Consider the following 18,520-nt stretch of genomic DNA (forward strand, 5'->3'; position numbering starts at 1 on the left):
TGCTCCCTAAAGCCATCATCAGTCCTGTATTAGGCAAATTCTCTGCATCCCCTTAAAGGGGTTTTCCCACAAACAAAGTTAATTTTAAAGTTAATTTGAATCAATAGATCTTGGGATAATAATAAGTTCCATAATTGGATGTGTTTAAAAAAAAAAAAGAAAAAAATGTCCCTGTGCTGAGATAATCTTAGAAATGTGTCCCTGCTGTGTACTGTGTAATGGCCGTGTCTGACTGCACAGGGACATGGTCTGATCATACCACAGCTCCTGGACAGGGGAGGATCTTAACAAAGAATTATTTTCAATAACATTTATAAACTCTTTTACTTCCTTCCCTGCCCAGGAGATGTGGTATGATCAGACCATGTCCTTGTACGGTCAGACACGGCCATTACACAGTACACAGCAGGGACACATATATAGGATTATCTCAGCACAGGAACATTTTTTAAACCACGTCGAACTTATTATTATTTCAAGATCTATTGATTAAAATTAACTTTCTTTCGTGGGGAAAACCCCTTTAATGTTTATCTTTTAAACTATCTGCCTCCAGTCAAGTGGGCGCTGCTGGATCCTGGGACAGTCAAGCTTGTGAACGTCTATTCGCTCTTTGATGGACTGAACCCTGCCCAGTGTCATGCAGTTCAGATATCACGCTGACTGCCGGCTCCACAGGCATGTGCAGTAAAGTTGACTCTACTTTGCCAGTATCTTTGGTACAATGTACTCGCCTCTGAAGCTGTGGTGATTGACGACCTTCTTACAAAGAACACAGGTACCATGAATTTTTCTAAATTTCATGTTTTTTTTAAAATGCATGGTGCCTACAGTAAAGCAGGTGGAGGCTGTGTCCTTATGTGGGACAGGATGAGAGCTGCTGGTGTCGGGGAACTACATTTCATTGACGTTATCGTGAATTCACAGATGTGTTGCTCTGTATTGAAAGAAAAGATACTACCATCACTCCATGCCCTTGGTAGATGTGCACTTTTCCAACATGGCGGTCTAAAGCACATCTGAGACCATTGTTGCATTTCTGAAAAACAGAGTGAAAGTGATTCAGTGGCCAATTATATCTCCTGATCTGAACCCAATCGAAGACACAAGTTGAGGATCAGTCTCTATCCAGCATCCAGGTGTCACAAAGTCGTTGCTCACTATGTTATAGTGATGCAGTGAGTGACAGGCGCCTAATAGATTGGCAGGGGCGTTCTGAGCTGTCAGTATATTGTTGACAGGATCGTCCAGTAGCCCAATCATGGGCTGGACCTGCTGGGCTTTCTCCAGGTGTCATCTTTCAGGGTGATTGCTTGACTATTTCACCTGCCTGGCAATGGTCAGACCATTGTCAGTCGTAGCTTTGCTCTTTGGCGCATGTGCCTTGTTTTTGCTGCCTGACCTTGGACCTTGCCTTTTGACTACTCGTTTGTCTAACCCCTTTATTTCTCTTCGTACTGTTTGGATTTGACTTTTGCCATACACTCTCAGTATTTGACCCTGGACTTCTTTACTCTATCATGCAAATATTTTCATGGCCAAGCTTGAGAGTGACTTTTTAGCCTCTGGCCTACTACCGTTACATTGACAATATTTTAATCATCTGGACAGAGTCTGAGGAGCAGCTGAAGACCTTCCATGAACACTTTAATCAGTTTCATCCCACCATCAACTTAACAGTCAACTACTCCTGCACGGAAATCAACTTCTTGGACACCATCATTAAACTACGGAACAATGAAATAGAGACATCCCTGTACAAGAAGCCAATTGACTGTCCAACATACCTGAAATGGGACAGTTTTCATCCAAAACACATAAAAAATTCTATTGTATACAGCCAGGCCATCAGGTACAATCGGATATGTTCCAACACTACAGATAGAGACAATCACCTTGAGGGCCTCAGAAAAATCCTTTTCGAATCAAGGCTACCACCCAAGAACAATTGAAAACTAGATTACAAGAGCCACCAGAATATCAAAAAACCATCTCCTACATTATAAAACTAAAGAAGAAAACAATCGGGTCCCTCTTGTAATCACCGACAATCCACATCTGGAGGTGTTAAGAGGAGCTGAACGGAAACTACAACCATTACTGCAAAAAGATGCCCAATTAAAATCTATTTTTCCAGACCCCCCACTTCTGTGTTTTAGGCAGCCCCCAAATCTAAGAAGCATCATTGTCAGAAGCTCCCTGTCCTCTAAAACAACAGGAACACTTCCCTGCAACCAGAAAAAATGTAAGACCTGTCCATTAATATTGACAACGGACAAGATAAAGATTCACATCAGGACTACAAGATCCCAGGTACCTTCAGCTGCACCACAACCAATGTGGTATACTTAATTATATGTACCAAATGTCCAACTGGGGGTTTGTATGTAGGGGAGACCGGACAACAGCTCAGGACAAGGATGAATTCTCACCGCCACACAATTAGAGAAAAAAGGATGGATCTACCTGTGGCCAAACATTTTTGTAACCCAGACCACAGCATCATGGACATGAAATTGCTGGTATTGAAAGGAAACTTCAAGTCCCAGAGAGATAGGAGACTATGGGAGTACAAACTTATGATGACCTTTGCCACATTCAGAGCAGGAATGAATGTGTCTCATGGATTCATGTCTTTACATCAGTTAAGGCTAAGTTCACACATCCTGTGTTTTGCATCAGTCACAATCCGTCGCCTTGGGGAATTACGGTACCCTGCAAAATTTTTTGCAGGAATCCTGTATTTCCCCATAGACTTATATTAGCGACGGATTGCGACTGATGACCCTGCGTTGCATCCGCTGCGTCGCGGTCCGTCGTTTTTGACTGACCGCTGAACGGGGAGCAACGCAGAATGTAACGTTTTTCGGGCCGTCAAAATTAACGCGCCGCGCAGGAATCCGTCGCCATCCGCCACACTTGCAATGTATGTCTATGGTGCAGGATTCCGTTGTAATCCGTCTTACAACGGAATCCTGCGCAGGATTCCGTCATGCTCTACTGAGCATGCCCAGCATGCTTGGCACGCCCACTGGGCTGTCCCAAACACAGACGGATCATGACTGATCCGTCAAAAAACGGACGCACAGCGGATGTAACGGACGCAACTGATCGGTTTTTTCACAGGATTCCTGTGAAAGGAATCCTGTGAAAAACACATCAGTTGCATCAGTTGACATCTTGAAAATGACTGATCCGTTGCTGACGGACCTGACGGATTGAAAACACAGGATGTGTGAACTTAGCCTAAGAGATGTGCTCCTCTGACCATCCAAGCGCGTCACAGCCTGGACCAGACCCTGATCAGAGGACAATAAAACGTTCACACTGAAGGGCAGCAATATTTATGGCCACAACTGTTTGCCCCCCTGCCATAGAGATAGTTCTGTTTCATATAATGTGTGGTGTTTTTTTTTTTTTTTTTAACTGCACTATTCTATGTCCTGTTGTGTATAAATATGTGACTCTTCAGATTTTGTGTTATACCATGCCTGATGAAGAGACCTGAGTAGTCTCGAAAGCTTGCTATTATTACCATCTTTTCAGTTAGCCATTAAAAGGTATCAACCACTGAGGACTTCAGTTCTTTTAAACAATTTTTTATCTCTACTGGCTAACACGGTACAAAGATATATTTTACCTGACTCTATTATGGCATGCCTTGAGAAGTGACAATAGCCAGTGTCACACCAGGCTGTAAAAGTGGTCGTTCTTGAAAAATGGAAACAGACAGATACAGCAATATGTTGCCACGGGTTCAGTCCATGCCTAGAAGACTTGGGGCTGTCCTTAACTCTTCAAAGGGGGTGCATTCATTCATTTATGCCATGCACTGTATATGTGTGTACTGTATAAACCTATACCTATAATTTGTAATTTTTCAACTCTATCAAATCTTAACAATCTAACCACCGTTTACGTGGAAATTAACTGTTATGAGTCTCTTAACTTGAGTTACTCGGGCTGGTGGAAAATTTTCTTAATCGCTATTTTTTTTTTTTTCTAGATTTGTATTAAAGGCAAAATACATATATTCAAATATTTAAGTATACAAGCGTGTCAAATGGAGAAGACAGGAGATGCTTTCTATCTTCATGCCATTGAGAGGCCTATTCTGCAGCAACATGCAGAGGAAAGGTAATGCTGCATGATACCTGTGATAGCAGTGTAAAGTGTATTCGTGTATTCAATATGATACTTATTTAAAACCAGCCAATTGATTAATTCATGCGGATTAAACTGGTTTTGTGACCACAATAATTTATTTATTTTATTTTTTACTTTAAAGGGATTGTCCACTACTCAGGCAGCCCCTTTTCCATCCCTGTGTTCCCCCCAACAAAATAACAACACCTATACTCACGTCCCGTATCTGCGCTGTTCCAGGGGTATCAGCAATACCTCAATGGGAAAAGATATTACATTATGTCACTTGATCCCTGTGGCCAATCAGTGGTGGCTTCACTCTCCTGTCCATTTTATAAATCAAGACATTCTAGGGAGATGAGAGAGTAGCTCTCACTTCACTTCCCCTGGATATCTTGATTTGTTAAAAGGAAAGGAGAGCGAAGCCAGTGCTGATTGCCCGCAGGGATTGCGTGACATTATAATGTCAAGTGATCCCTGGGAGAGGCAGTGCCGACACTGCTGGAATAGCACTGGCACTGGAAGTGAGTATAGGTGTTGTCATATTGTTGGGGATTGGTAAGGGGCTGTTCGAATAATCCACCCCATTAATGACCTGGAGTCCAACAGCAACAGAAAGGAGGGTCCCCATCCTGGGCAGAGCTGACCTTGGGTATCTTTGTAATCTTCCAATTCACTTGTTCTTGGTAGCTATTGGCGTCCTCGCTCTTTAAGGTGCTTTGTGTGTGAGTTATTCTGTTCACACAAAATCTGAAAATAAAAAAAATTATACAGCCCCTTATAAAATATACAGTAGTGACCAACAGAGCCCTATAGTTGCCCTTTTGTGGATTGGTGCAAAATAGCCATAATTATAGCCCTGTGCATAGACTGTAAAGAAAATGCTTCTATACAGTTGTTAAAAAAAAAATGTAAAGATTATCCACTTTTGCCTCCTTTTTAAAAAAATCTTTAAATGCATGTATTAGAGGCTAAATGTAAATTTTGCAATTTGGTTTCATAATAACAAATTGCACTTTGGGTTTTACAGGCTCTTTGTTTCCCCGGTTCAGTCAACTATGATATAGTCTGGGGTTATAAATCGGCTTAGAGCAGATCCGAAAAAGACAAATCACAGAGTTATAAACTTTGAAACAGACTGAGATTGAGCTCAGTGATGGATCCGCCGTTAATTCACTGGCAGCCAGCAATAGACAGTGCTACATGGAGGCTATATAAGGCAAATAGCAGAAAAACTTTCAGAAAAAAAATATTTTTAGCCACAAATACATGCATTTAATTAAAAAAAAGTTCCCAAGGCTGGACAGCCTCATTATGGCCTATGAAGTTGTGTCAAAATAAGACAATTTGCTTTAATTCTCATTTTTGTATTACTGCGCCCTTCCTTGACTTTTGGCCACGTTCCAGTTTTTTTGCCACGATTTTTGTGTGAACTGTTTCTTAAGTGATTGTGACTGTTTCGGGAGATTTGTGCTGCTTCACCCGTGGGTACCATGAATTAGGGACTGCTTTTCTCATTGCAGGCGTCGATATTTCCTTATGAATACTTAGTTTGGAAGAAACATTATTTTAAAGGAAGTCGGGCAGCAGTCATCAGAGTCTCTTTATATACCAAAGACCCTTCATTATAGCTGAGCGAGGTGCAGAGAAGTCCAGATTACCGGTCTCCTCATACCCAGCTCCTTTATTCAGTCAGAAGCCCTGATTCTTCATGACCGGCATTTTCCACGCCAGTACGATAAAGATTGTGTTGGAGCATCTTTCAGCCGCCATGCGCAAGTGTTAGAAATATACTCCAGTCATTGACTGGAGTGTACATCTCTGTCCTAATTTTTGGCACAAATGATAATGCATTTGTTTGCTTTGTTTGACCAAGCCCCCTTCCAAAGATACATGTACGTTTTAAAAAGCTGGTGGTCTTGATGTAAAAATGGGGAAAAAAATGCTTTTTTTCCTTGCATTTTTAAAATATGTTAATAGTTGCTTGATGAATTAGGGCCTATGTTTTGTCTGAAACAGTACAGGATTTCAAAGCGAATCCTTGCAGTGCCGGAGGTTGTCTCAGATTCATGCTGCCAGTGGTTTGTGCAGCCTCAATCACCTGACAAGTGCCCTCTAGTTACAGCTCTTGCCTCCTTCAAGGCGTAATTACATTTGCCGCCTTGCAGCATTAATGAGGTTCTATTGGACTTTACTATTGTTGATATATCCTTAGAATCGGTTAGTGTGACCCCCCCTCCGCCCCCCAGCACCCCCACCGATCAGCTGTTCCCGGTGCAGACCTGCGTAGCTCCGTCAGTTGTATAGCAGCCTCTGCTGATCCATAGCTATTGATTCAAGTGCAGGTGAGAACATGGGTGAGAACAATGACATCCGTCATTGTTATCACCTATGGCCGTTTCACGCACAATGCGTCTTCTCAAAGTACCAGTGACTCAAGGTACCGTGATAAAGCACTTTATGCGTGAAACAGCCGAAAGCCACTGACCCCCTGAATGTTGGTCCTTAATGTATAACTTTGGTCCATGTCAGGAAAATGAACACCCGCTTTTAGTTCACACTATGGTCAGTGCCAATCTACTTAGCAAGTTAAAATTCATTTCACCCCACGAATGAGAGTTTTGTTTGTCGGGCGATCGGCCGCCTGATTACACTGCACAATCATGAATGAACATCCCAGAAACTTCGTACATGATAACTGGCCCGTGTGAATAACTCCATAACCATGTATATGCTAGTAGCGAAATATGGAAATGCAGATTGTTTGTGGGATGTGAATGATGTTTAACATGACAACCAAACTTTTACGGTAACTCCAGGAAATGATAAAAAATAAACAAAATTATACATAATCCTTCAACATATAACGTGAGTGGAGGTCTTCTGGATTGTTTTCTATTTTCTACTATGCTGTGCTTACATAATTGATTATTTTCTGTGTATATCTAGCATCGAAGACATTTTTCCATTAAAGAAGGACTCGGATTCTGGTGTTGGAAGTGACAGTGGGGAGAAACGTCTGTCAGCCATAGAGGTAACTACCCTGATCTGTTGTATCCCGCTGTTTCTCTGTGTTGTTGTTAGCTGCATTGGTATTCTATTATATATTCAATGCATAAAATACCTCCTATGTATTATGTTAAAGATTATTACTTGTGATAGATATGTTTTGGTTAGCTAGAGTCCTTTTATGTAAAACTTATAAAGCTGTACATCATGTATGATTTAGGTAAGACAGCATACATTTACACATACCTATGAATGATTGGGGGTTGTAGCAGAACACTATGTGAGGACAATGCATAGTATTATTGAGTACTGTACTATATATTACTATGGTACTATAGGTAGGCACTTCTATATACTTGGGGAAATAGCTTTTATAATGGTAATTTTAGTAATTTGACGGTTCAGGGGGTCTCACAGATCCCATCTGTTTGATGATAGTTTTTTTTCTCTAACTTTTTTCAATAATTTCTGCAAATTTCCCATGACTTGATGTCTGGTTCTATATCCTGTACTAAATGTATGGTTGACTTATATCACTTGGTGGCACACACTGTATTCTATGTCTGTGCTTAGCTAACATTTTTTATTGTTGTCATGCTAGATATGGGGAAATACAAAGCAAATGGCGAAAAGGGAGAGGAGGGAAGAGGGAAACCCTGTGTTTAGGAGAAGGGGAGATGGTGACCCCTGATAAAACCTTCTCCTAGCCCATCGCTCCCATAATGTCCCTAGATAGGTTCTGCTCTTATGCGCCCAGCAGGATACCTGGCCCTGATGTCCCTGAACTGGGCCCAGGGTAACGAATGGGTGGGATGAGCACTAGTCAATCCCACGAAGTCCTAAAGAACACACAGGGAAAATAAACAGGAAAAAGCAAACAAACAACTTATCTCCAAGATGACTTAAGGTGATGTCGCACATAGCGACGACGACAACGACGTCGCTGCTAAGTCACCATTTTCTGTGATGTAGCAGCGACATCCCGTCGCTGCCGCTGTGTGTGACATCCAGCAACGACCTGGCCCCTGCTGTGAGGTCGCCGGTCGTTGCTGAATGTCCTGCTTCATTTTTTGGACGTTGCTCTCCCGCTGTGAAGCACACATCGCTGTGTGTGACAGCAAGAGAGCAACGAACTGAAACGAGCAGATAGCCGGCGTCTGGCAGCCTGCGGTAAGCTGTAACCACGGTAAACATCGGGTAACCAAGAAGCCCTTTCCTTGGTTACCCGATATTTACATTAGTTACTAGCACCGCCGCTCTCACGCTGCCAGTGCCGGCTCCCTGCATACGTAGCTGGAGTACACATCGGGTAATTATCCCGATGTGTACTCTGGCTAGGAGTGCAGGGAGCCAGCGCTAAGCTTTACCTTAGTTACGCTTCCACGCGTCGCTGGGGGCTGGTCACTGCCTGTTTGACAGCTCATCAGCGACCATGTAACAACGCAGCAGCGATCCTGATAAGGTCAGATCGCTGGTCGTGATCGCTGCTGCGTCGCTATGTGTGACACCACCTTTAAGGCCCAGTCACACACAATGACTTACCAGCGATCCGGACAACGATACAACCTGGTAAGTCACTGGGAGGTCGCTGGTGAGATGTCACACAGTTAGACCTCACCAATGACGGAGTAACGATCAGCGACCTGTATAACGATCTCGGTGGGCGTTGGGACAGTGTTAGGAGGTCGTTGGTAGGCGTCAAACACAGCGATGCGTCCTGCCCAGCAGAACATCCCCTTTGAAGAAAATGGTCCGGACCATTCGGCAATGACTAGCGATCTCACAGCAGGGGCCTGATCGCTGGTAGGTGTCACACATAACGAGATCGCTGGCGAGATCGTTGCTGCGTCACAGAAACTGTGACTCAGCAACGATATCGTTAGCGATCTCGTTGTGTGTAACGGGGCTTTTAGAGAGAGGAACAGCAATATACAACGTTTCTCCAGATGTTTCCATGCTGACTGCGTGCAATCTAGAGAAATTAACTCTATCACCAGCAACATACCAAGGGTAATACAGGTACATAAAGACACAGAGGCTGAGGGATATTGATTAGCAGTTGATGGGGAAAGATCTCTGCAGGGTCCTAAAGGGGAAAGAATAAACCCTAACAGAGCAGACAAACAAAACTCCATTTGCACCACAGAGAAATTGATGGAATATCAATTAGCAGTTTGTGCAGCCAAACACCACTGGGCTGTCTGTCAAATACCTGTGACAATTGTTCAGTTTTATGTATAGGATGAAGTGCTATATAAATACATAGTGAGATATTGTTGCTGGTGATATATAAGGTGCTCATTAGTATTTCACTGTTCTGGGTGTTTAGTGGTCTCTATAGAAAGTAGAGAAACGTGAAGGGTTATCAAACCGAGAATATCTGCTAATTTGTACATAATGGAATTGGTGTAGAGAATTTCCATAATGATTCAGAGAAAATTTCCAGGGAAATCCAAAGTGGTCAGTCCTCATCAAATCATATGGATTTAGGGTTAGATTTGCTAATGATTTCCCTATGAAAAAAAAAAATCAGCGGAAGTAAAAAAAAATGACAAAACAGTTATTTCCGTTCTGGTCTCTGTAAGGCTGCGTTCATACCATCATATTTTCTCCATCCAAGAAAAACGGTCCAATTGTGTTAGACCCTGTGCGCACTGGAAAACAGAATTTTCTTAAGAAAATTCCGCAGGGTCTGAAAGATTACCGCACCCAGGGTAAAAAAATGCGGCAAACCGCACCCAAAAACCGCATGCGGTCCGAGTGCGATCTGCTTTTTGACGACTGAAAATATGGTTGTCTGCACAGGCGCTATAACTCGGCCCGCGTTGATGATGTCTCATTGACAGTGACTGTTGCAGCCGGTCATGAAAACAGCGAGGTAAATCTGTAAAAGATGTATTATTGAAAAATCATTCATAGCATTAAGATAAAAACAAGTGCTCAGATACCTTGTTTTGCTGCTGTTTTCACTGCAGATAGGGATAGAAAGTTTACAGCATTTCCCCTACATGTGAATATTCAGAGCTTTTACCCCAAATAGCTGTAAATTAAAGGTCACCAAACCGTTTGAGAACTGCTCCAGAACCATTGGCAGAACATCATCTACAAACTACTTTGTATGACAGGGTGAGAATATAACTTATTTGAATGTTATTGAGGATTTTGGATTTTTGTAAACCTTCTAAACAGAAATTCATTTTCATGAATCTTTTTGTTATTTTTTTTTTATAATAAAAACAAACCCAAACCTTTTTTTGTCTGTGGTCATTGTTCCATCCTGGACAGTTATTAATAGAGTAGCAGCTGCAGGAAACTACTGTGTAGTCTTCACCTGTGGATGGAGCCGGCCAAGTGTGATGCTAGGAAACATCTGGATGAGCGTACGTACTGCCAACCATCGCCACTGATAAAAGCCGCCTGCTCTTACCCTACTGATCAAGGGCTTAACACTGATTACTTGGATACATAGCACTTATGCGCAGATGATTTCTGCTTTTGCAGTCAGTACATTTGTGCTCTTTAGTTTATTTTAGGAAGCAGACTGCATCATAACCAATTAATAATAATTTCCTATATTTGTTACTTTTTTATCAGGCAGAATCTTCTTTTCATACAAATTAGTTGTTTTGGTTTATCTAAAATCATATGAAACCTATAAATAAAGATCTCCCATAGTCTTGGCCCTATCCAGAGATCCCACGTATTGAGCAGCAAAACTAAAGGGTGCTTTACACGAGACTATCTATCGTGCGATAGATCGTCGGGGTCACGGTTTTTGTGACGCACATTCGGTATCGCTTGCGACATCGGGCTGTGTGACACCTCCGAGCGACGCAGTATCACTCACAAATCGTGAGTCGTGTACTCGTCGCTTGGTTTTATAATCTCGTTTAAAAAAAATGGCGCCGGTTGCTCATCGTTCCCGGGGTAGCACACGCTGCTCCGTGTGACACCCCGGAAACGATGAACAGCAGCTTACCTCCGTCCCGCAGCACCCGCCGGCTATGCGGAAGGAAGGAGGTGGCCGGGATGTTTACGTCCTGCTCATCTTTGCCCCTCCGCTTCTATTGGCCGGCCGCTGTGTGACGTCGCTGTGACGCCGAACGTCCCTCCCACTTCAGGAAGTGGACGTTCGTCGCCCACAGCGAGGTCGTCCAGAAGGTAAGTACATGTGACGGGGGTTAAACGAGTTTGTGCGCCATGGGCAGCGATTTGCCCGTGACGCAAAAACGACGGGGGCGGGTACAATAAATTGTGAAATCACACAATCGGTCATCCCGTGTAAAGCAGGCTTAAGACGTTTACTGCACATTTTGTATAAACTAGAATTGAATGAAATAAAGGGAACTTGACATCACCCAAAATTATATTTACCTGTAGATATAGGGTTAATCTGCATGCAATTATCATTAAAACCCTGTGTAGCCGGCTGTATTGAAGTGCAGCTTCTCAGAGAATATGAAGTTGTAGTCACCGTATAACGGCCTCTCTGAGTCACCCGGCAGTGCAGGGAAGTGATTGTGTCACCATTCAATATACTAGGAGCGCAGCTGTCAGATTAAATGGCAAAAACCTGCGGACAGATTTTCCTTTAAAGGGGTTGTCCAGTATAAAATACTGTATAGGTGATAACTTGCTAATCATTGGGGATCTGGCTGCTGGGAGCCACACTGATTGCATAAACAAGGCATAAAATGCCAAGTCAGACTGCTGCATTGACCACAAAACAATGTCACATACATTGCCTATGATGGTGAACCAGGCCGGAGATAGCGGAGTCCAATCTTATCATGGCATATCATAATATACCTCTTCTGGCTTCCCCTCTGGTCTGGTTTCCCTTCCTGATTTGGCTAAAATCTCTATAACACCCCCCCCCCCCCAAAAAAAAACAACAAAACTATATCAAAAAGTTCATGTCTGATTCTGGCCCGAATCCAACATTTAAACCTCAGCCAACGCTGTACACTCAGTTTTATGTTCCGATCATGTCAGATGTGCTGCGGATGTGCAGAACTGCAGCAGATTTGCTCAAGGATTAACCCATTTATCATATTATGGAGCTCATCTTTGGCATTTCTGCCAGAAACAAGGCTCTTGAAATCTATTTTCATGGCAGATTTTCTGAGCAGATAAACATTGTTGCGGAAACCCAATTTAAAGGTATTTAAGAGGCTGAATTTTACATGGAATTTTTCAGAGTTTTGCCAATATCTGCTTGAAATCCGACAGGTGTGTACACAAAGCCCGAAGGTTTCCTGTGTTATTTTGTGATTTAAATAGTACACTAAATCATACCATAAAAACGGTTTCAAAATCTTCTACAGGTCGCACAGGCCGTGGGTTGTGTTACTTCTTGTTGCAGCCCAATTACACCTTCAATGCGCTACAAAAGCTTATTCAAAACCACAAAAAAGACCATCTCGGAAGCTTGCATCAGAATGTTATACAGGGTTGTGAAATGAGGTCCATAAAATATACAGAAACCTAATGTAAAGTTTCCTTTTCTGTCTGAAATACAGTGCTGATCAGGGGAACAGCCAGCTCCGTAATATATGGTCAGATACACTGGCACTTCTTCCCACAGGAACCACACCATTTGTTTTTTAAACATCAGGACTAAAATCACAGGGATAAAGATTGTGTAACTTTCTAATTTCAATAGTTTAATTTTTTGATAGTTTAATAAACTATGTTTATTCTAGCCTTGCGATGAAGACTCCGCCAGTCCGAGTGTGCCAATGTCTGATATTGTGGAAGAAGAGAATTTTGCCAAGGAAGATTTAGATCAGCAGTTCGGTAATTTAGTAAAAGGTAAAAGATGTAACCGTATGTCTCAGGCTCTTTTCTAATCCTGGGAAGTTTACTACCAAACTTTAAAAAGTTGCGATTGAGCAATTTGCACCCAATTTATCATTGAGGTGTGACAGTACACTAATGATTTGGTGAAAATTATGTTATTTTTGATAAATGTGGTCTGTTGTGTTAATTTATGGCGTATTTTGTTTTCAGCAGATGTCTCTATTCAAGACAAATGTAATTTTCTATTATAGACAGTGTTTCATATCCTTATGGCTGACAGCATCGCTACTTATAGACAGACGTTCAGTGGAAATCATTGTTTCAAGGCGATGATATTCTGTTTTAGTTATGAAATATTCACACTGAAGCAAAGCTTGTTACAGTGTATGGAGAAGATGATCATATGACAAAAGTCTAGACATTTTGAAAATTGAGACAAATTATTACATGATATACATTACAAAATTGTGTAACTTTTGGTAATTAAAGGAAATCTGTCAGCAGGTTTTTTTTCTATGTAATCGGAGGACAGCATGAAGTAGGGGTTAAAACATAGAATTCATTGATGTTTCACAGGTCAAGCTGTGTGCTGTTTACTTACACTGAAGACTTTATCATCTGGTGATTATCATTGCTGTGACTAGCTGCCTAGTGCCAATTTATTTGACTCCGCCCCCTCTCCTAATAAGCAGCTTACTGTCTATAGACCAGGGGTGGGGAACCTCCGGCCCGCGGGCCGCATGCGGCCCGCCAAGACCTTTTATGCGGCCCCCGGGCAGATTCCCGGGGGTGGCAGTGCTCGGCCACTGCTGTGATCTTATCGGGCGCCGGCCCTTTAAGGCTTCACAGGCACTGCTAGCGCGCACCAATGAGCTCTTTCCCTGGCAGGTGCCAGCATGCTTCAGCACAGACTTTGTGGGCGGGTTTAGTCCCACAGCAGCTTCATCGTTTCCTGCATTGTGCCGCCCGCTCTACACCCCTTCTCCCGTGCAGCGTGCCTCAATCAGTGCTGTCGCTCCCTGCCCCTTCTCCGGTGCAGCTCCACGTGCTGTGTGCCGCCCTCTTTCTGCCTCTTCTCCGGTGCAGCGTGCAGCTCCATGTGCTGTTTGCTGCCCGCTCTCTGCCCCTTCTCCGGTGCAGCTCCACGTGCTGTGTGCTGCCCGCTCTCTGCCCCTTCTTGTCTGGTGCAGCGTGCAGCTCCACGTCCTGTGTGCTGCCGCTCCCCGGCGCTGTGTGCCGCCCGCTTTCTGCCTCTTCTCCGGTGCAGCGTGCAGCTCCATGTGCTGTTTGCTGCCCGCTCTCTGCCCCTTGTCCGGTGCAGCGTGCCCCCTGCAGTGCTGTGTGCAGACTCCCCAGCGATGTGGATCACCCCCACTGTTGAGTTCTCTCCAGTGCTCCTTACCACCCCAAGTGCAGTGTACCCCCTAGTGAAGTCTGTGCTCTGCAAGTTCTGTCTGTGTGCCCCTTCCCCCCCTCCTTAGTGATGTCTGTGTGCCCCCCTCCTTAGTGATGTCTGTGTGCCCCCCTCCTTAGTGATGTCTGTGTGCCCCCCTCCTTAGTGATGTCTGTATGCCCCCCTCCTTAGTGATGTCTGTGTGCCCCCCTCCTTAGTGATGTCTGTGTGCCCCCCTCCTTAGTGATGTCTGTGTGCCCCCCTCCTTAGTGATGTCTGTGTGCCCCCCTCCTTAGTGATGTCTGTGTGCCCCCCTCCTTAGTGATGTCTGTGTGCCCCCCCCTTAGTGATGTCTCTGTGCCCCCCCCTTAGTGATGTCTCTGTGCCCCCCTTAGTGATGTCTGTGTGCCCCCCCCTTAGTGATGCCTGTGCCCACCTAGTGATGTCCGTGCCCCCCCTAGTGCTCTCTGTGCTGCCCTAGTGATGTGTGTGCCCCACAGCAATGCTTATGCCTCCCTGTGACCTAGTAATGTGTGTTCCCCAGCATCTCCTGTTATGTATATGCTCCCAGCCCCTCCTGTCATGGATATGCCTCAGTGTCTCCTGTGATGTGTATGCCCCAACCCCTCCTGTGATATATACATCACACACTGGGGTATATACATCACATTGGAGATGCTGGGGCTGTACATATCACAGGAGGGGCTGGGGGCATATACCTCTCAGGAGGGGCTGGGGGCATATACCTCTCAGGAGGGGCTGGGGGCATATACCTCACAGGAGGGGCTGAAAGCATATACATCACAGGAGGGAGAATATACATGTCCCCAGCCCCTTGTGTGATGTATGTGCCCCCAGTGTCTTCTGTGATGTAGGTGTCTCTTGTGATGTATATACAGCAGTCCCAGCGTCTCCTATGTGATGTATATACAGCAGTCCCAGCGTCTCCTATGTGATGTATATACAGCAGACCCAGCGTCTCCTATGTGATGTATATACAGCAGTCCCTCCGTCTCCTATGTGATGTATATGCCAACAGCCCCTTCAGTGATGTATGTGTCCTGTGATTTATATACTCCAGTCCCTGTGTCTGTTGTGTGATGTATATAGTCTACCAATCTTATTATCACAAAGAGTTGCCTGCGCTCCAGACTGAAACAAACCTGGAAAAGATAGAAGCAACATAAGTATCACCGAACATCACAGCCGCACCAAAGAGAAGCCGCTCCGGCCACCACAATAGGGGTGAGTTAATTAACTGTTTGACCAAATATAGTTGGTTCATTTTCACATTGATAATTTTGTGCGGCCCCCGAAGGTTGGCAGAAATTTCCAAATGGCCCCCGGCAGCAAAAAGGTTCCCCACCCCTGCTATAGACAATATATATACCATGTTTTTCCAAAAATAACACACTGTCTTATACTTTTTTGCCTCCCAAAAAAGCACTAGGGTTTATTTTTGGAGAAACATGGTTGGGGGTAAGTTTACCCCCCCAAAAAAGCAGACCCCCCCCACTTCCCAGGAGACTCATACTTACCATACCCGGACGTCTGTATGGCTCCCAGATCCTCCTATGACCTCCAGTGGGCGCTCCCAGCAGCTATGCTGCACGCCGTCCTCTCCTGTTTCTGGCTGACACACATACATCAGCTCACACACAGTAGATCACACACACACACACACACACACACACACACACACACACACACACACACACACACACACACACACACACTCATCACATCCAGCGTTACAGAATGCTTTCAGCCCCAGGGAATGATGGGAGGAGGTCACGTGTTGCAGGTCCTGTAAGCAAGCATTGCGGCAGGTCCTTGCGCTCCACCGCACTGCCTCTCAGGATTCTGCCGGTGAGAAGAAATCGGTATCGCTGGATGGGGTGAGTGTGTGTGATCTGATGTGTGCAGGTGAGATCGGATGTGTGGGGGGGTGCGATCACTGCTGGGCCTCCCGTTCGGCGTCTGGTGAGTGTGATTGTGCGGTGTCCGCTGTCTATAATGAAGTGTCCTGCAGTATCTTTAACTTTTTTAGCTGCACTTCATTATTTAACCGCGGCTAGGGCTTATTTTCAGGTTAGGGCTTATATTCAAGCCTTGCTCCGAAAATGCTGAAAATCCGTGCTAAGGCTTATTTTTGAGGAGGTATTATTTTTTCTAAAACACAGTAGAGAGCCTGATGTTGGCAGGAGCAGCTTCTCAGCTCCGCTAGATTGCTGCATCTGAAAATTCTGATTGTGTCAGAATCGCTTCACCCTGTAAACTAAGTAATACATCTTTGGATTCAGGATCTCATTTCTTACACCATGCTACTCTCAGATGAAGTAACAAAAACCTGCTGACAGATTTTCATTAACTGCTTAAAATATTATTCCCACCTCTGGACCTATACATTAAGAATGGTTCATCCTATGCCGCTTTGAATGTTTGGGTGGTGACTGAGCAGACGTAGCTTTGTCTATTCACTTTTAAGGGAGTTCCAAATATAGCTGAGCACACAAAACCAAGTCCTCTTGTTCTTAAGATAGAAATGGGTCCTAGAGTCTCTGGACATGCCATAAATGTCTAAGTGTGGAATACCCCTTTAGGTTTTAGTGACTGAAATTGGAATCCAGCTGTTCCGAAAAAAAGAAACTGCGTGATTGAGTTACTGAAACTGTCTACACAGTCTTAGTAACTCAGCAAGGTCAGAATACACAGTGGAAATCTAAATTTAACAGTCGTAAAATTCGCCAAATTTATCAAAGTGGTTCATACTGTCTCATAATCTTGTTGTGTTTTTAGTGTCTTGTCTAAGTTTTCATTAACTATTAGTTGGGCTTCTTTTGTCACATTTGTTTCCAAAATATTAGCGCAGTTTGGGGCTTTGCCCCTTTCCTAACAAATGACATTCTTTATCACATAGGTCATGGCCCCTTGTGTAACCTCTTCGTGACATATGACGTACTTTCTTCGTCGCTCCATTGGGAGACCCAGACGATTGGGTGTATAGCTACTGCCTCCGGAGGCCACACAAAGCATTACACTAAAAAGTGTAAGGCCCCTCCCCTTCTGGCTATACACCCCCAGTGGGATCACTGGCTCACCAGTTTTCGGCTTTGTGCGAAGGAGGTCAGACATCCACGCATAGCTCCACTGTTTAGTCAGCAGTAGCTGCTGACTATATCGGATGGAAGAAAAGAGGGCCCATATGGGGCCCCCAGCATGCTCCCTTCTCACCCCACTGGTGGTTTGTAAGGTTGAGGTACCTATTGCTGGTACGGCGGCTGGAGCCCACATGCTGTTTTCCTTCCCCATCCCCCTGAGGGGCTCTGAGGAAGTGGGATCTTACCGGCCCCAAAGCCCTGAGGCCGGGCTCCATCCACAGACCCATTGAACCTGCTGGATGTGGAGCGGGAGTGCCGTTCAGGGACATGGCCCTGCACCATTCAGGTACTCTGTGTCCCCGTACACACAGGCACAGCACACTCCAGACTTGCTGGGTGTGCTAGTGCGCCGGGGACAGTAAAGGGTTACAGTCACTGCAGCCTAGCTGAGTGACTTTATTTATTGGGAACTACCGCGCCGGACGCTCCGGGAGCGGCGGCGCGGCTGGGACTTGTAGTGCGCCGGGGACTTAGCGCCGACCGCGCTTTTACGGCGGCGGCGCTCATAAATCCAGTCCCCGGCTTTTGCGGCCTAGCTCAGCTTCGTTCCCGCCCCCACCCTGTCAATCAGGGTAGGGGAGAGACGCTGTACAGTCAGCAGCGCCGAGGGCTGGAGCCTTATTTACATGCTCCAGCCCTCTCACTAGACACTGTGGGACGCCGGTTTCCCGCTCTGACTTGGGGCACGCCCACGGCCCGCCCCTACTCACACGAGCTGGAGAAGGACGCCGGCAGCCATTCCTGCAGCCCGAGCTGAGAGAACGGACTCTGGGCAACCAACAGGAATAGGGCGACCACACACCCGCTTTTAGGCGGGCGGTAAGCGGCACCTGGGGTGCTGACACTAAATACCGCAGTTTGTCTATTTGTATTTAAGTACACTGCATAGGTCGCTATTTCGGGCTATATGCCCTCTTAGATGGCGACACATCAGCAGCAGGAAAGCATGGGTGCTACGGCACAGGCTTTCTATGCTGCTTGTATTGCACGTACTGAAGTGTTCATGTGT

General features: G+C 44.9%; 1 protein-coding gene across 6 annotated transcripts in view; it reads left to right on the plus strand.

The window, feature by feature from the left end:
• Positions 1–18,520, plus strand: part of LRCH1 (leucine rich repeats and calponin homology domain containing 1) — a 330,560-nt gene that overhangs the window by 156,672 nt on the left and 155,368 nt on the right. For all 6 annotated transcript variants that reach the window (XM_075336886.1, XM_075336889.1, XM_075336887.1 and 3 more), the window contains exons 6-8: positions 4,007–4,137; positions 7,096–7,180; positions 12,861–12,969. In XM_075336886.1, the coding sequence (XP_075193001.1) occupies positions 4,007–4,137; positions 7,096–7,180; positions 12,861–12,969 (325 nt within the window). The remainder of the gene's footprint in view (positions 1–4,006; positions 4,138–7,095; positions 7,181–12,860; positions 12,970–18,520) is intronic.

This window comes from Anomaloglossus baeobatrachus, chromosome 2 (genome assembly GCF_048569485.1).
Source record: "Anomaloglossus baeobatrachus isolate aAnoBae1 chromosome 2, aAnoBae1.hap1, whole genome shotgun sequence".
Lineage (NCBI taxonomy): Eukaryota > Metazoa > Chordata > Amphibia > Anura > Aromobatidae > Anomaloglossus > Anomaloglossus baeobatrachus.